Source organism: Salvelinus fontinalis, chromosome 14 (genome assembly GCF_029448725.1).
Source record: "Salvelinus fontinalis isolate EN_2023a chromosome 14, ASM2944872v1, whole genome shotgun sequence".
Taxonomy (NCBI): Eukaryota; Metazoa; Chordata; class Actinopteri; order Salmoniformes; family Salmonidae; genus Salvelinus; species Salvelinus fontinalis.
Genome location: NC_074678.1, coordinates 18122189 through 18141814, shown reverse-complemented (window position 1 = coordinate 18141814; position 19626 = coordinate 18122189). Strand labels below are relative to the sequence as shown.

Here is a 19626-nt window from a genome sequence, read left to right as displayed (position 1 = left end):
GTGCCAATGTCTTGTTACTGTATATCTATTCTGTGGTTTCATCCCTATTCCCTATACAGTGCACTACTTTTGACATGGCCCATAGGCTATGATCAAAAGTAGTGCACTATGTAGGGAATAGGGTACCATTTTGGATGCGGCCTGTGAGTTAGTTCCATACCCCTAACCCCTATGGGCATGTCAGAAGTCTACATGCTGCTCACACCAAGGGGATAACACTCCGCTCCCAGAGGTCTACTCTGCCTACATGTGATAAGCAAATCTAGAAAATCCACAGCATCAAATCAATTTCAAACCAAATTGAACTACATATGGAATGTACAATGTGTCTGATGATACCCTTTGTTAGTGACTATTCCTTTAAATGATGTCTCTTTCATTATTAAATAAATGATCTAATCTACCATGAGGTTGAAGCTTCTCAAAGTGCAGAAGGTCTTTTATTCTTCGTAGGATGTTAGCATGGATACTTCCCAAAATGGCGCCCTATTTTCTATTCCCCAGGCGCTCTCTTTTGATGACTTCTGTAACCGTAATAGCCTTGGTTTCATGCATGTTAACATTAGAAGCCTCCTCCCTAAGTTTGTTTTGTTCACTGCTTTAGCACACTCTGCCAACCCAGATGTTTTAGCCGTGTCTGAATCCTGGCTTAGGAAGACCACCAAAAATTCTGACATTTTCATCCCTAACTACAAGATTTTCAGACAAGATAGAACGGCCAAAGGGGGCGGTGTTGCAATCTACTGCAAGGATTGCCTGCAGAGTTCTGTTTTACTATCCAGGTCTGTTCCGAAACAATTTGAACTCCTACTTTTAAAAATCCACCTCTCTAAAAACAAGTCTCTCACTGTTGCCGCCTGCTATAGACCACCCTCTGCCCCCAGCTGTGCTCTGGACACCATATGTGAACTGATTGCCCCCCATCTATCTTCAGAGCTTGTGCTGCTAGGCGACCTAAATTGGAACATGCTTAACACCCCAGCCATCCTACAATCTAAGCTTGATGCCCTCAATCTCACACAAATTATCAATGAACCTACCAGGTATCACCCCAATTCCGTAAACACGGGTACCCTCATAGACATCATCCTAACCAACTTGCCCTCCAAATACACCTCTGCTGTTTTCAACCAAGATCTCAGCGATCACTGCCTCATTGCCTGTATCCGTAATGGGTCAGCGATCAAACGACCTCCACTCATCCCTGTCAAACGCTCCCTGAAACACTTCAGCGAGCAGGCCTTTCTAATCGACCTGGCCGAGGTATCCTGGAAGGATATTGATCTCATCCCGTCAGTAGAGGATGCCTGGATATTTTTTAAAAATGCCTTCCTCACCATCTTGAATAAGCATGCCCCATTCAAGAAATTTAGAACCAGGAACAGATATAGCCCTTGGTTCTCTCCTGACCTGACTGCCTTTAACCAACAGAAAAACATCCTATGGCGTTCTGCATTAGCATCGAACAGCCCCCGTGATATGCAACTTTTCAGGGAAGCTAGAAACCAGTATACACAGGCAGTTAGAAAAGCCAAGGCTAGCTTTTTCAAGCAGAAATTTGCTTCCTGCAACACAAACTCAAAAAAGTTCTGGGACACTGTAAAGTCCATGGAGAATAAGAACACCTCCTCCCAGCTTCCAACTGCACTGAAGATAGGAAATACTGTCACCACCGACAAATCCATTATAATTGAGAATTTCAATAAGCATTTTTCTACGGCTGGCCATGCTTTCCACCTGGCTACCCCTACCCCGGTCAACAGCACTGCCCTCCCCTCTGCTACTCGCCCAAGCCTTCCCCATTTCTCTTTCTCCCAAATACAGTCAGCTGATGTTCTGAAAGAGCTGCAAAATCTGGACCCTTACAAATCAGCCGGGCTAGATAATCTGGACCCTTTCTTTCTAAAACTATCTGCTGAAATTGTTGCCACCCCTATTACCAGCCTTTTCAACCTCTCTTTCGTGTCGTCTGAGATTCCCAAAGATTGGAAAGCAGCTGCGGTTATCCCCCTCTTCAAAGGGGGAGACACTCTAGACCCAAACTGCTACAGACCTATATCTATCCTACCCTGCCTTTCTAAGGTCTTCGAAAGCCAAGTCAACAAACAGATTACCGACCATCTCGAATCCCACCATACCTTCTCCGCTATGCAATCTGGTTTCAGAGCTGGTCATGGGTGCACCTCAGCCACGCTCAAGGTCATAAACGATATCTTAACCGCTATCGATAGGAAACAGTTCTGTGCAGCCATATTCATTGACCTGGCCAAGGCTTTTGACTCTGTCAATCACCACATCCTCATCGGCAGACTCGACAGCCTTGGTTTCTCTAATGATTGCCTCGCCTGGTTCACCAACTACTTCTCTGATCGAGTTCAGTGTGTCAAATCGGAGGGTCTGTTGTCCGGACCTCTGGCAGGCTCTATGGGGGTGCCACAGGGTTCAATTCTTGGACCGACTCTCTTCTCTGTATACATCAATGATGTCGCTCTTGCTGCTGGTGAGTCTCTGATCCACCTCTACGCAGACGACACTATTCTGTATACTTCTGGCCCTTCTCTTGACACTGTGTTAACAACCCTCCAGGCGAGCTTCAATGCCATACAACTCTCCTTCCGTGGCCTCCAATTGCTCTTAAATACAAGTAAAACTAAATGCATGCTCTTCAACCGATCGCTGCCTGCACCTGCCCGCCTGTCCAGCATCACTACTCTGGACGGCTCTGACTTAGAATATGTGGACAACTACAAATACCTAGGTGTCTGGTTAGACTGTAAACTCTCCTTCCAGACTCACATCAAGCATCTCCAATCCAAAGTTAAATCTAGAATCGGCTTCCTATTCCGCAACAAAGCATCCTTCACTCATGCTGCAAACATACCCTTGTAAAACTGACCATCCTACCAATCCTCGACTTCGGTGATGTCATTTACAAAATAGCCTCCAAAACCCTACTCAATAAATTAGATGCAGTGTATCACAGTGCCATCCGTTTTGTCACCAAAGCCCCATATACTACCCACCACTGCGACCTGTACGCTCTCGTTGGCTGGCCCTCGCTTCACACTCGTCGCCAAACCCACTGGCTCCAGGTCATCTACAAGACCCTGCTAGGTAAAGTCCCCCCTTATCTCAGCTCGCTGGTCACCATAGCAACGCCCACCCGTAGCACGCGCTCCAGCAGGTATATCTCTCTGGTCACCCCCAAAACCAATTCTTCCTTTGGCCGCCTCTCCTTCCAGTTCTCTGCTGCCAATGACTGGAACGAACTACAAAAATCTCTGAAACTGGAAACACTTATCTCCCTCACTAGCTTTAAGCACCAGCTGTCAGAGCAGCTCATAGATTACTGCACCTGTACATAGCCCATCTATAATTTAGCCCAAACAACTACCTCTTTACCTACTGTATTTATTTATTTTGCTCCTTTGCACCCCATTATTTATATCTCTACTTTGCACCTTCATTCACTGCAAACCAACCATTCCAGTGTTATTTTTTTACTTGCTATATTGTATTTACTTCGCCATATTTTTATTTATTTATATATATATTTTGTTTGCCTTCACCTCCCTTATCTCACCTCACTTGCTCATATTGTATATAGACTTATTTTTCACTGTATTATTGACTGTATGTTTGTTTTACTCCATGTGTTACTCTGTGTTGTTGTATGTGTCGAACTGCTTTGCTTTATCTTGGCCAGGTCGCAATTGTAAATGAGAACGTGTTCTCAATTTGCCTACCTGGTTAAATAAAGGTGAAATAAATAAATAAATAAAAATATAGTGCACTACTTTTTAACAGTGCCCATAGGGCTGTGGTCAAAAGTAGTACACTATATAGGGAATAGGGTACCATGTGGGATACAGCTGTAGCTAAACGCTGCTTTGGTTCACAACATTTCTCAGTGGTCTTCCAATGTTTGGAAATTCAAGAACAAGTAAAGGACGGCAGTTACTATTGAGAATTAATATTGAGATGAATTTTAAAGCAAGAGTGCTTAGAAGCAAAGATCAGAAAGCTCCAACATTAGGCTACATATATAGGACAAAAAGGTGCCATTTGGGACAAGACAATGGTTTATAGTAGAGAGCTACCCTTTTTCTTTATTTTAGTGTGGAGGTATAGCTACAGTAGAGAGCTGCCCTCTTCAAAGAGATAGTTATGTATCTTAATCAACGCTGTGCTCTTCAAACTAGCTGTGTCTTTCCCACAGGGATCTCGGCATTTATCAACAGAAAAGTCCTAATTAAAAACCCAAACATCCTATTTCTATGTCCATGTTAAAGAAGAAGTGGAATGGAAACTTCACAGTCAGTGATCTGAACACAGATTAAGAATGTAGTGAAGTATGGACTGTGAGAACTGAGTAGGCTCTGCAGCATTGCAGAGGTCGCCGTTGGAAAGCTCCCTACAGCTCACCCGCTGCCTCGTCTTCCCTTCCGATCCGCTTCTCTACTAATTTTCTGCTATTCATAGATGTATGCCAGGGAATCACTGATCATTGTCAGCCAAGCAATGTTTTATAAATGTTAGATTCAAAGCCAATTGAGTAATTGGCGTATACTATTTGGCCATGTTTTAAATTTGCAAGGGAATATCTAGAAGAAGATTTTGAAAGATCTTAACTTAATTCCTGATGTATCCTTTTCTCAGTGTGTCGGCTCATTGTTCCTCCAATACTAGGTCTTATGTAGCTGGTGCTGGTTTGAATTTGGGTGGTAACTGGTCAGTGTCAAGCATTTGTTTGTCTCTTGTTCAGATCTTCGGTTCGAAACATTGTACAATCAAACTTTGTGTGTTTTCAGCAATGTGCGGCCCATTATTCTTTCATGGCTTCCTCTCCTCTGTTCCTATAGGGTCAAAACGTTGCGCAATAACACTGTGAGAGCATTCAGCACTGTGTGACCCAGGCCTCCATCTTTCTTTCAAGGCTTTGTGTACTCTATCTCTGTTCCCACAGGGTTGTTTCTTGACCATGAGTCCCAGCTGGTACCAGAGTCTGATCAAAGTGCTGCTGACTCGCTTCCCTCAGAGCTGCCGACACTTTGACCAGAGTGGCATTCAGTATCTGGTAAGAACAAAACCACTAATATAACATATATACAGATATAAACACTACAAAAACATATATACTGAACAAAAATATAAATTCAAAATGCTACAATTTCAAATATTTTACTGAGTTAGTTCATATAAGGAAATCAGTCAATTTAAATACATTTATTAGGCCTAATCTATGGATTTCACGACTGGGAATACCGATATGCATCTGTTGGTCACAGATACCTTGCCAACAAAAGGTTGGGGCATGGATCAGAAAACGCATAGAGTTGATCAAGCTGTTGATTGTGGCCTGTGGAATGTTGTCCCACTCCTCAATGGCTGTGCGAAGTTGCTGGATATTGGCGGGAACTGGAACACGCTGTCGTACACGTCGATCCAGGGCATCCCAAACATGCTCAATGGGTGACATGTCTGGTGAGTATGCAGGCCATGGAGAACTGGGAAATGTCCAGCTTCCATGAATTGTGTACTGATCCTTGCATCATGGGGCTGTGCATTATCATGCTGAAACATGAGGTGACGGCGGCGGATGAATGGCACGACAATGGGCCTCAGGATCTCGTCACAGTATCTCTGTGCATTCAAATTGCAATCAATAAAATGCTATTGTTCGTTGTCCGTAGCTTATATCTACCCATACCATAATCCCACCGCCACCATGAGGCACTCTGTTCACAACATTGACATCAGCAAACCGCTGATCAGCAAATCACACAACACCATACACGTGGTCTGCAGTTGAGGCCGGTTGGACGTAGTGCCAATTTCTCTAAAACGACATTGGAGGTGGCTTATAGTAAAGAAATTAACATTTAATTATCTGGCAACAGTTCTATTGGACATTCCTGCAGTTGCATGCTCCCTCAAACCTTGAGATATCTGTGGTATTGTGTTGTGTGACAAAACTGCACATTTTAGAGTGGTCTTTTATTGTCCCCAGCACAAGGTGCACGTGTGTAATGATCATGCTGTTTAATCAGCTTCTTGATATGCCACACCTGTCAGGTGGATAGATTAACTTGGCAAAGGAGAAATGCTCACCAACAGGGATGTAAACAAAATTTGAGAGAAATAAGCTTTTTGTGCATATGGAAAATGTCTGGTATCTTTTCTTTCAGTTTATGAAACATGGGGCCAACACTTTAGATGTTGCGTTTATATTTTTGTTCAGTGTAAAAACTACAACTCCCCACAGCACTTTGTCCACAATTACACTACAATTAAAATTGCTCGTCAAAATGGGTTCCAGAGTGCGGCTTTCAGAGCTCAACCACCACTAAATCAAGGTCATGTTCAGTAGAGCACACGTAACAAAATCTGCAATGGATAATGTAGCAAAACCTTTCTCCCTACTGAACACTACCATTCCAGTAAATTAAGAGATGCTTTGTTCACTTAACTAGAGCTGTCCTCTTCATATGGAGTATGTAAACACTTGCTTACATAGGAATACAGCAGAGCACCACCAGCTGCTGTACCTCCAGCAGAATATAATGTAGAGAAACAGGGGAAAGCACCCCGCTAAGCAAATTAATTATCCCGTTTTTTCCTTCACATTCATTGTGATTTCATCCGCTTCAAGTCAAACTGTATCTTGACACTGCATGCAACAACATCAAAACTATCTCCTTGAGCTGCAGACGTTATTAGCATGGGTGCCTGTATCAAAGTTCCTATAGCTCTGTCATTGGACTCCACTGTTTATATACGATATGTATTCAAGAAATATACTTTATCACTCTATATGTGTAATATCCTATAATGAATTCCATCCCCTATTTGATTTCAATGAATTTTGGAGGTGATCTTGTTAAGTTCTTATGGACTAATCCGCTATCAGGAACTGCCTCAAGTACCCTTGAACTTTTCTAAAGTTTCTCTCAGGCTTCTAACTTTTATTTGTGACAGGGGAAACCAAGAACAATTTGAATGTGATGAAAGAAAAAATTTGTATATTAAAAAATCTAAAATTGAGAGACCTCTGCAGTTTGGAAGAAGGGTTTTAGCGTTGCGTAAAAATGTGAAATGCGGCTCTCAAGGGAGATTATGGGAGTCTTATGGGGAATGATTGCCGGTGTCAAGAGGTTAGTCACTACTTAGTTTGGTAATTGAGAGACTTGAGATCAAAAGAACATCCCCCTCACTACTTCTCTTCTGAAGATGTTCTGCCCTAGTACTGTAGATGGTGACATAAACTCAACCTGCCCTTCTCTCCCAAGCAAACATCAGTCACACACTATTCCTTTTTTGTCCCAGAGAACAAAATACTATAAATAGTTCAAACACAAGATCCCATTAACTGTAGTCAGTCACCTATTTTTGTTCAAAGTTATACTGTGGGGAATAGGGGGGATGGAATTGTAAGTCATTATAGCTTGAAATGAACAGCTGTTCTGCCGTTCCCTTCTTTCTTTCAGGCTGTCCTGAACCAGAAATTCACTGACTGCTTTGTTCTGGTCTTGCTTGAAAATCAGGCAGGAAAAACGGTGAGTCATTGTGATGTCTTCCCCTTGTTATGCTCTCTATAGCATTCTATAGCTACACTATATGAATTCCTTATACGCAATAAGGTGAGATGACATTGTTTTTAATTGAACTTTATTTTGCCTCCTCCCTCCCTCCAGAGCCTCAAGGTTGTATTTAGGGAGCCATTGCCATCCCAACCGCAGCCTAGGAACAGCCCCACGCCTCAGCTGGTGTCCATGTACCATCACCTGGAGTCTGTGATCAACACAGCCTGCTACAACTTGTGGACAGGCCTGCTGTAGGCCTGGAGGGCCAATCGGGGCCAGGTGGGCCACAGAGAAACAGGCTGCTGGGAGGTGTAGTTCCAGACAGGCGGCTTCATTTATAGGCCGTCTTGGCATGTGGGACACAAAAAAGGATGTTATTGTTGAAAAGTGCTAAATCAGCGAATCAAAGAGTTCACATGTCAAAGCTTCCTGTGCAATGTATCAGTGTTTTATTCATTCTACCACTGGGAGAAAAGATACACACTATTGTTAAAGGGATAGTGCAAGATTTTGGCAATGAAGCTGTACCTGTAGACTTCCAGTCATTGCGCTAACGCTAGTTAGGCTCGCAAAACTACCTTCAACTTCCTTCAAACTGCACGCAGAGACATAGAAATGGCATCTGACATTGCAAAAATCTTGCACCATCCCTTTAAAGATATGACCTTACCGGCTTGTGTCACCCGGCCTGTGTTTTGGTAAAAAGCTGAGGGATGTGCCTGGAAAAATTGGTATCAAAATTATAGTTTTAACTTGTTTTGAGGGTGTACAGTGTTTGTTTACATTTACATTGTTTACATACATTGGAGTAAAATAAGATTATATTTGTGGTTCTGATAGAGTACCGCAGTTGAACTAAGTTATATTCTTTAAGAATCAATGGGTATACATCATTAATTTAGATGTCCCAACGAACTAGCTTTAAAGCACATGAAGGGCTCTATTAAATCAGATCCGCTTTAGCCGACATCCACATAGCTGTTGTTTTGGTGGTGTCGGAGGTGAAACAGCGTTAGGGCTGTCAAATTCACAAGCGGCTCATGGCATTATACAGTGCCTTTGAGAAGGATTCAGACCCCATGACTTTTTCCACATTGTCACAACCTTATTCTAAAATGTATTAAATCGTTTTTTCCCCCTCATCAATCTACACACAATACCCCATAATGACAAAGCAAAAACAAGTTTGTAGAAATGTTTGCTAATTTATTTAAAAAAATGTCAAACTGAAATATCACATTTACGTAAGTATTCAGACCCTTTACTCATTACTTTGAGTAGTGAGTACTGGCAGCGATTACAGCACCAAGTCTTCTTGGGGATGACGCTACAAGTTTGGCACACCTGTATTTGGGGAGTTCCTCCCATTCTTCACTGCAGATCCTCTCAAGGTCTGTCAGGTTGGATGGGGAGCAATGCTGCACAGCTATTTTCAGATCTCTCCAGAGATGTTCGATCGGGTTCAAGTCCGGGCTCTGGCTGGGCCACTCAAGGACATTGAGACTTGTCTTGAAGCCACTCCTGCGTTGTCTTGGCTGTGTGCTTAGGGTCGTTGTCCTGTTGGAAGGTGAACCTTCACCCCAGTCTGAGGTCCTAACCTGCTCCAGAGCGCTTTTCGTCAAGAATCTGTACTTTGAGCCGTTCATCTTTGCCTCAATTCTGACTAGTCTCCCAGTTCTTGCTGCTGAAAAACATCCCCACAGCATGATGCTGCCACCACCATCCTTCACCGTAGGGATGGTGCCAGGTTTCCTCCAGATGTGACGCTTGGCATTCAGGCCAAAGAGTTCAATCTTGCTTTCATCAGACCAGACAATCTTGTTCAGAGAATCCTTTTGGCAGACACCATGCAGGCTGTCATGTGCCTTTTACTGAGGAGTGGCTTCCGTCTGGCCACTCTACCATAAAGCCCTGATTGGTGGAGTGCTGCAGATATGGTTGTCCTTTTGGAAGGTTCTCCCTTCTCCACAGAGGAACTCTAGAGCTCTGTCAGTGACCATTGGTTCTTGGTCACCTCCCTGACCTAGGGCCTTCTCCCCTGATTGCTCAGTGTGGCTGGGCGGCCACCTCTAGGAAAGGTCTTGGTGGTTCAAACTAATTCCATTTAAGAATGATTGAGGCCACTGTGTTCTTGGGGACCTTCAATGCTGCAGAAATGTTTTGGTATCCTTCCCCAGATCTGTGTCTCGAAACAATCTTGTCTCGGAGCTCTACGGACAATTCCTTCGACCTCATGGTTTGGTTTTTGCTCTGACATGCACTGTCAACTGTGGGACATTATATAGACAGGTGTGTGCCTTTTCAAATCATGCCCAATCAATTGAATTTACCACAGGTGGACTCCAAGTTGTGGAAACATCAAGGGTGATCATAGGGCGATAGCATAGGGTCTGAATACTTATGTAAATATGGTATTTTATTTTTAATACATTAGCAAACTTTTCTAGAAACTTGTTTTCTGTATCTGTACCTAAAGTGGACTTTGCAATTGGCTGCACGACATTGCATTGAGAAATTCCATGGAGCCTTGTTTACAAGTTTGAACATAAGAATGTGAGATGTAAAATACACCTTGATTAGGCTGATAAGAATACTCATTGTTTAGGTGAATGATTTTCAAATTGAGCGCCATTATTTCTATGTAGCCTAAACTTTCTCGTTCTGAACTTCTAACATGAGTGCTACGGGTGTGGATTCGTGACAATGATCAAGAACAGCTGCTCACCGACTTTGACAGCTCCAACGTACGCAGTTACACTTCTGACGCCGCTAAAACATCAGCTATGCGGGTGTCGGTTATCGCCGGTTAAATCAACAACAACAAAAAAGTAAGATATGAAAAACAAATAATTAGAGCAGCAGTAAATAACAATAGCGGGGCTATATACAGGGGGTACTGGTGCTGTCAATGTGCAGGGGCACCGGTGTCAAGGTATTTGAGATAATTATGTACATGCAGGTAGGGTTGCCTCCTGCAGCGCCTCCTGCAGTGGACATTGGTCCTCACAGACAGAGGGAACCTACTGTAACAATGCTATTTAGCTGTCACTACTTCATAATGATAGAATTGAACTGAAGAAGACATGCTTTTTGCACTGAACAGTGCCCCAGAGATTATGCAATTTGTCCCAATTTTCAATGGCAACATGAGCCTATTACTCATTGACTTGGAGGTTAGTGGTGGTATGGTAGAATGAAAAGGGGGTGAGACTTTCAGGCTAGTATTATCTAATGCCATAGTACTGTATGTACTATGGCACAACATGTTTGTAATTTAGCAGGCTTTTATCCAGAGCGACTTAGGGTTAAATGCCTTGCTCAAGGGCACATCAGCAGATTTTGTCACCTAGTCTGCTTGGGGATTCGAACTACTGACCCAATGCTCTTAACCGCTAAGCTACATTCCCATTCAGCTGATACCTCTTTACTTCAGATCAGAGATCATCCACCATACATGTACATTAGAAATCTTACCTGAAGTGGATCTCATTCCCCAACCTGTGAATTGGACTGTAAACAAGTCAGTATTGTGCAAAAGTGTTAAATTTAGACCCTATTCTCCAACTCGTAAACCATTTAGATATGTAGGTGTTCAAATCATAGGAATTAAGATGTTTCTTGGATACTGTGCCTTGCCAAAATCTAGGAATAGATTCTCAAGATCACAGCACACAATTCAGTCTCAAGTATTCTGCAGAGGGGAAAGATTGCTGCCGTTTCAGCAATATTGGGTAATTGATTTTTTTTCTTCCCATTGTGTCCTATAAGTGTCAAACCCGCTACTCAATTTGCCCAACTGCCATATCTTCATCCTAAAGTGCCTTAGTTTGCCCTGATCGAATCATTAATAAATAAAACAGTGTTATTATTGCAATTGGACTGACTAGCTACATTCTGACAGGGTTGAGTGTATAGCTGGTCTGTTTACAGATTGGGCATAGGATCCAGCTTGTGTACAACATTGTAATAACACACCCACGCATCAGTTTAGCGATATCATTACAATACCGTAAGACTTAAGTTTGCACACATTTAAAATGAAGGAAACCAAGTATTGTATTAAGTTCCTTATTAAAAAGTAATGAAGGATTTGGAAATGTTTTTGTTTTGAAGGTAAGAACACTGGATATTGCATGATGTCAACAGTATAGGCATTCTGAAACGTGTACATATGAAATGCTACAATAAACCTTAGTGTATTCTAGTGTGTTAACTAACTTGACAGATGTGAGTATGGTACTACTGTATACATGTGGGTGTTGTGCAACATTGGGAGTGGAGAGAGAGTGTGGGTACAACACAGGACTTTATTGGATAAAGACAACTGCAAACAAATGATCTAATCATACTACTTCTCACCACATTCTTAGTCGAAACATCAATAAGAGCTATGTCAGTCAAGTGTTTAGGCTGCTGTTTAATAAGCCCATTTCACAATAATGAACTGTTTATCTGAGTTCAAATAAAGTGGAAGACTCATCAGCGATGACTGTTGCCTCTATGGAAAGGCTGGTACTGGCAACTGTTTGCATGCGTGGTCCTCTCTCTTGTTGCGCTTCAAGTAATCTTTCACCCAACCAAGACCTTCATTTGTAGAGCCTGAAATAAGTATCAACTGTTAACACACAATGCCATTATCATGAAAATTAAACTGGTTCTTGCCTCACTTCAATCTATAATGTAACAGTGAATTGAACTGTGGGCTGTATTTAAACAGCCAGCCCTTTTTTTCACTAATTGGTATTTTGACCAATCAGGTCAGCATTGGGCTGCCTGTGTAAACGCAACCTAAAGGTAGTTCAGAGTCCCAAATGGTATATTCCCTACATTGTGCACTACTTTTGACTAGGGCCCTGGTCAAGAATAGTGTGCAATTTGGGATGGATCCCACCTAGTGGTTTGTATTCACAGCCGATGTATCCCTGGTAACCCAACTCCTCCAGTAGACTGAAGAGATATGGGAAGTTAAGTTCTCCTGCACTGTCGGGCTCGTTCCTGCTGGGCACCTGGGCTATCTGGATGTGACCTGTAAAAGAGAATGAAAATGAATATTTCATCACCATTAAAGTAATAACATTTTCTACAACTATCATAGGTCAATCATGTGGACATGGATACCGTCTGATGTGCCCGATTTGCTGCTGATGGTATGGACTAGTATGTTTGTTTCCTGTGTAACTAGTATCACAAACAACACCACTTACCAATGAGAGGGAAATATTTGTGTATGTTCTGTGTCAAGTTGCTGTCCATTATCTGCCAGTGGAAGACATCCTGCAGCACACAGGGGGACACAAGATAGCTTCTGTCAGTAAGATTTAAGCAGTAGAATATAGAGGGATTTGAAGAACCTCTCCATATTACAAACTGCCTTAAAGCTGAGGGAATTCTCAGGTTACTGAATACAAACTAGGATAGGTTCTCCCAAGAGACAGACAGACACTTTTTGCAACAGGCAAGTCACTTCCTAGAACAAAATACTGTATGTCTAGTGGGACACAAACAAGATGTTTTGTTGTTCTGTCTTCTGGCTGTATGTTTGTCTGGCTCAGCCACTGCCTAAAAGTTTGACTCAATAATTGCTCGGTGTGTATCTAAACCATTAGTTCCAAACAGAGAGAAAGATCTGTTTAACCATCATGCCAACTCCTTGTTACACCGAGCAATGATAAGAACACAAAGAGATCTTGGACCACTGGCCAGGCTAGGATCTGATGGGAGTAGACTAAGTAATAAAATATTACCTAGCCCTATTAATGGCACTGTTCATCATCATCAAGATAAACTGACGAATGTACTACTTACCATCTGTAGTTTAATATTTGGGTGGCCAACTTTCTGCAGGATTGCAGCCGCTAGGGTGAAAGATTAAACAGTATAAGTAAAACAATTACACTTGTGCAGTGAATGTTGACATTGGTTCAAAAATACACATTTAAATACTGTAAGTCTTCATTTTGATTGCTTGTCTTTATAGGGCTATGACTAAAGCCTGGGAATGATGCTATGTTTCAATAAGTTTTGATTCCCAGGCTACCTTGCCATGGAAAAGCATCACTAGCGTTACCCTGATGTGGACTGTCCAGGAAATATCTGGGATCTGTTATCCGTGTGTTGATGGGCTCAATCAGGCCAGTGATGCCCTCCTGAGAGAAAAAAGCACAACACAAAACGGGACTCCTTATTACAAATACTATGGGCCAGACACATATTAAACTTAGTTCTGGACTATAAAGCCCCTTGAATGGAGATTCACATTTGAGAGGACATCGGCAGCATGTTTTAGGTTTTGTACAAAGGTGTCCTCCATTTCCACGGCAATGGTAGCTCGGTCCGCACCCACAGGTACCCTCCCAGCCATCAAGTGGATCCTGAGGAAACATTTAATTTATGAAAGGTTATAAATACCAACACTTTACTTTCTGGCAGGATCCTCTAATAGTCGGCCCACTTAAGAAAAATATAAATCGCAACATGCAAAAATGTCTGACTTTATATGAACTAACTCTGTAAAGGAAAACAGTCAATTTAAATACATTTATTTGGCCCTATGGATTTCACGACTGGGCAGGAGCGCAACCATGGGTGGGCCTGGGAGGGCATAGGCCCACCCACTTGGGAGACAGTTTGAGCCAGGTCCAGTCAATCAAAATATGATTTTCCCCACAAAAGGGCTTTATTACAGCCAAAAATACTCCTTAGGTCCATTAGCTGTCCTGGTAGCTGGTTTCAGATGATCCCGCAGGTGAAGATGTGGAGGTCCAAGGCTGGAGTGGTTACATGTGGTCTGTGGTTGTGAGGCCAGTTGGACAAAATTGCATATTTTAGAGTGTCCTTTTATTGTCCCCCAGCACAAGGTGCGCCTGTGTAGTGATCATGCTGTTTAATCATATTTTTGATATGCCACACCTGTCAGGTGGATGGATTATCTTGTCAAAGGACAAATGCTCACTAACAGGGATGTAAACAAATGTGAGAAAAAGCTTATTTTTTTGCATATGGAACATTTCTGGGATCTTTTTGCCGGCTCATGAAACATGGGACCAACACTTTACATGTTGCATATAGATATATAGTGCATTTGGAAATTATTCAGACCCCTTGACTTTTCTACATTTAGCCTTATTCTAAAATTGATTAAATCGTCGTCCCCCTCAATCTACACACAATACCCCATAATGACAAAGCAAAACCAGTTTTAGACTATTTTTGCAAATGTATTAAATAAAAACTGAAAAATCACATTTAAATAATTATTCAGACCCTTTACTCAATACTTTGTTAAAGCACCTTGGGCAGCGATTACAGAGTCTTCTTGGGTATGACGCTACATGCTTGCTTTATTTGGGGATTTCTCCCATTCTTCTCTGCAGATCCTCTCAAGCTGTGACAGGTTGTAAGGGGAGCATCGCTACACAGCTATTTTCAGGTTTCTACAGAGATGTTTGATCGGGTTCAAGTCCGGGCTTTGTCTGGGCCACTCAAGAACATTCAGAGACTTGTCCCAAAGCCACTCCTGTGTTGTATAGTTGCCTACGCGTTTTGTGGTGTACAGTATCTTAAGTCACATGGTGTACAGCAGGGCTTTTCAACTACACTGAGTATACTAAACATTAGGAAATCCTTCCTAATATTGAGTTGCACCCTCCCTTTGGCCCTCTGAACAGCCTCAATTTGTGGAGGCATGGACTCTACAAGGTGTTGAAAGCGTTCCACAGGGATGCTGGACCATGTTGACTACAAGGCCTCCCACAGTTGTGTCAAGTTGGCAGTATATCCTTTGTGTACTGGACCATTCATGACACACAAGGGAAACTGTTGAACGTGAAAAACCCAGCAGCGTTGCAGTTCTTGACACAAACCGGTGCACCTGGCATGTCCTACCATACCCGGTTCAAAGGCACAAATCTTGTCTTTCCCATTCACCCTCTGAATGGCACACATACACAATCCATGTCTCGAGGCTTAAAAATCCTCCTTTAACCTGTCTCCTCCCCTTCATCTACACTGATTGAAGTAGATTTAACAAGTGACATCAATAAGGGACCATAGCTTTCACCTGGTCAGTCTGTCATGGAAAGAGCAGGTGTTCCTAATGCTTTGTATAATCAGCGTATATTCTTACGGGGGCCAGATTTGAAGAAGGCAATTTATTTACAGTGGGGCCAGACATTTTCTACATGGGATTACTCTTCCTAAAACTTGTATAAAAAACAATGCAAACAATTAAAATGTTATAAAGCACTTTTATAACAATTAAATGTTGCTAAAAGTTAATTTAAGTACTTTAAGATTCAGTGCATCAAATTGTTTAAATAATGGAACACATTTGTACTTAACACAGCTGATCTGCATCATATTAATACATTTCTACTTTCCTGTCCAAACATAACACTGTATTCAGTACAAAAAGTGAATTGCTTTGCCACATATTTTTGCAGTATTACTTTAGTGCCTTGTTGCAAACAGGATGCATGTTTAAGAATATTTAACTCTGTACAGGCTTCCTTTTCATTCTGTCAATTAGGTTATTATTGTGGAGTAACTACAATGATGATCCATCCTCAGTTTTCTACTATCACAGCCATTAAACTCCAACTATTTTAAAGTCACCATAGGTATCATGGTGAAATCCCTGCCTTCCTCTCCGGCAACTGAGTTAGGAAAGATGCCTGTATCTTTGCAGTGACTGGGTGTATTGATACACCATACAAAGTGTAATTAATAACTTCACTATGCTCAAAGGGATATTAAACGTCTGCTTTTTTGTTACCCCTGCACCAGTAGGTGCCCTTCTTTGTGAGGCATTGGAAAACCTCCCTGGTCTTTGTGATTGAATCTGTGTTTGAAATGCACTGCTCGAATGAGGGACCTTACAGATAATTGTATGTGTGGGGTAAAGAGATGAGGCAGTCATTCAAAAATCATGTGTAATACTATTATTGCAGACCGAGTGAGTCCATGAAACTTATTTTGTGACTTTTTAAGCAAATGTTTACTCCTGAACTTATTTAGGCTTGCCATAAAAGGGGTTGAATACTTACATTTCACCTTTTCATTTTTAATTAATTTGTAAATTATGTCTAAAAACATAATTCCACTGACATTATGGGGTATTATGTGTAGGCCAGTGACAAAAATGCTAATTTAATACATTTTAAGAGTAACAAAATGTGGAAAGAGGGGTTTGATTCCTTTCTGAAGGCTCTGTACCGGTTGGCTTTTTTGTGGCGGAAATCGCAGAGAAAAGCAACCATCTCCACCCTAAGCTCACATACTGGCTGCCCTCTTGAGAGCATTACCCTTGCTTAGCCACCGAACATCATTATGCAAAAGTAGATCATGATGCTCAGCAGATTACGAAGCAAGCGATGTTGCAGGCTAGATGTTGATCAGATAAAGTTTGATAGCCATAACTGAGTCCATTAACTTATCGCTGAGTTAAGAGCAAAGCACACTCTGTATCAGGTAGTGTAGTGATCTCATCTGCAGTGAACGCGCAGATAGGCGGGCAAACAGACCCTGTACCCCTGTTAGCAGCTCTGATTGGCTATAACTGGTATGTTGGGTGACATTGATTAACAGCACTTAATGGGCAGGACTACAGGAAAACAGATTCTCCCATTGGAGAATATTGAACGAGTACTCCCTTTGGCACTAAACATCACATTTCTGCATTTTTTTGCTGATCTTTTTTTTTCTTCAGAATTGATCAAAGGGCCATTCTACAGTTGATAAACTGGCCGGATCTAGCCCACAGGACGCCAGTTGAATAGCCCTGGTGTACAGTGAAGCTGTTTCAGTCACCTGATGCATAGTGCAGTGGGCTTCAGATGAGCTGTGCTCTCAATCAATGTGTGTGTGTCGCTCTCACCTCCTGCAGTCCAGAGCCTTGGCGTACTGCATAGCCAGATCCAGACCCTTTCTGAAGTCCTCCTCTCTGCCAGGAACAGCACCCAGACCAAGATCACCTGCCTTAGCATCTCCTACAAAACACAGTTGTCAAGTCAATGTTCAGAATAAATAGTGGCACATTCTTGTGGAACAGTAGGAGGCATATTTTTACATATAGGTAACGTTAGGTTGAGTTTCCTTCCAAATGTCAAAAAATGTATTTATTTTGTGTCATGTATATAGCTAGTACTAGTACAGTAGCCTGGGCTGCTGTCAACACTAACATAATAATAGCTAGCTGGCTACACCAGTAACCCTTCTCTGTCTTACCAAGGGGTGTGTTAATCAGCACCACATCAACCCCAGTAGCATTCTTGACTCTCTGGAGCTCCTGTAAGTCAGAGTCATACAACCATGCCGCCTCCACAGCCTGAAACCCAGCCGATGCAGCAGCATAGATTCTCTGGGTAAACTCGGGCAGATCCGTAAACAACCACGAAAGATTCGCGCAGAATTTTAATGGGGGCATGTTTCTTGTGGGGTGTGCTGGCAAGCTAACGTTAGTCCGCTTGCTAATGTTCAATGGGACAAACGCTCTAAATAGCTAGCTAGAATAGCAGGATTAAAACTCAAGGTCCATTCTCTCAGCTGTCACCTCATGTTGTTTGTTTCTCATGTGATGTCAAATATTGATATAGCCGAGCTGCCAGACTGGAGTGCTCTAGCTAGTAAAGTTCATTCTTCTCTGTACTGCGACTCATATGTTGCACATGCGCACAACGAAACAAATTGTTTGAGAATACAACGCGCGTGCACTTCCGTGGCCAATTATCAAATCAGTGATTTTGATTGACAGCTATGTTTGCCATGTTCGCAGTTTTCCAGTGAATTGTGCTACTTTGAAAACTTTGTCGCTATTTAGAATGTCAATATGGTGATACCTATTTCCAACCCTTTTTCCATAAAACATATTAATGCATTAGCACTGTTGTACATCAAGCTATAACGGTGACAAAGCACAGGAAAACGACTTTAGGCGCTCTAGAGCGCATTAGATCAATTCGGTCAGAGGTAGGTGGTTTAAACTGCATTCCATTGTCTACTTTGCTTATGCAAAACAATACCAAGCGAAGTGTTTTACTCATGCTCAGTTCTTAGGTTTCGAGCGCTGCGCAAGTGGACATTTGAAATGAAAGTTATGGAACTCCCTCGTGTCCTTCTGTTATGGGGAAAAGACCACAGTGAAACTGACAGTAAATTTTGAGAATGATACATTTGCGTCTGTTGGCCATCAATTAGCCTATTGATTTCTATGCCTTTTTATATGTTGAAATTACGATATCACTGGAGTCATTGCAAATCAATTTGTGCCACTTCTATAGCCTACCTACCTGGAGCTGGCAAACGGATTTAATAAATAGCCTATTTTTTATTGTTGTTGTAGCCATGTGTTATTATGCAATTATTAATGGCCATATTTAGTTAATGAAATTTGAAGTTATTGTGATCATGGTCACAGTTCTATTGCAATTGCCGACAGACACTTCAGAACAAACTTCCTTTAGATTTTTTGGGGGGGACTATCTGTTCCATGTAGTGAATATGTTTTTCAATGTGTTTGTATGCGCTAATTATCAAATAATTGTTTTAAATATTTTTTTTTACTTCAAGGGATCTTAAAAATCAAATAGATAAATGATTCTTGGTATGACCTTAAAACGATTCCATAAGCTTAGTAGAAGCACCTCTTTCCTCGAAATAGCCTCACTGTTCATTTTGAATAAAATTGTGTCCGTCAATTTGAATTTAGCGAGCTGCTAAATTGTTCATCTTACATCTTGCCTAGGCTACTGTAGGCTATATGAAATTAGATGTAGGCCTGTCAGGGGCTATAGGCTACCTGCTTCTAGCTAACCAAACCATGTCAAAGTTTAATTACAATCATAAACCCAGATTTTAGTCATTAGGCCTAGCCTATATCTATTGAAATGACAAGTCAATCTCGCAAATAGGCCATTTATAGTGGTTTGTAGTCTTAACATCTGGTACATAATAATGGCACAATTGCCATAAAAGTCTTCGTTTTTTAATGTTTAGTATAAGGGCGAATTATTTTTTCACTTGCGACATTTTCAAATTCCTTTATTAG

At 41.8% G+C, this 19626-nt stretch overlaps 2 protein-coding genes across 3 annotated transcripts in view; one reads left to right on the top strand and one right to left on the bottom strand.

Moving 5' to 3' along the window:
• The window catches only part of LOC129869570 (KICSTOR complex protein SZT2-like), a 192353-nt gene extending 180553 nt beyond the window's left edge, over positions 1–11800 (top strand). The window contains 3 exon segments of the mRNA XM_055944087.1: positions 4967–5077; positions 7488–7556; positions 7695–11800. Of these exon segments, the coding sequence (XP_055800062.1) occupies positions 4967–5077; positions 7488–7556; positions 7695–7838 (324 nt within the window). The 3' untranslated portion in view covers positions 7839–11800.
• A 70-nt stretch (positions 11801–11870) lies between these two features.
• Positions 11871–18245, bottom strand: hyi (hydroxypyruvate isomerase). Of its 2 annotated transcripts, none has more exons than XM_055944084.1 (8): positions 17808–18245; positions 17458–17569; positions 13840–13954; positions 13621–13729; positions 13389–13438; positions 12788–12857; positions 12475–12609; positions 11871–12182 (listed from the first exon to the last, which is right to left on the bottom strand). In XM_055944084.1, exons 1-8 carry the CDS (start codon positions 18004–18006, stop codon positions 12082–12084), a joined length of 891 nt encoding a protein of 296 aa, XP_055800059.1. In that variant the 5' UTR covers positions 18007–18245; the 3' UTR covers positions 11871–12081. The 2 variants fall into 2 exon arrangements, with proteins under 2 accessions (XP_055800059.1, XP_055800060.1); XM_055944085.1 differs by having other exon boundaries at positions 13651–13729; positions 17808–18243.
• Between the last annotated feature and the right edge of the window lie 1381 nt (positions 18246–19626).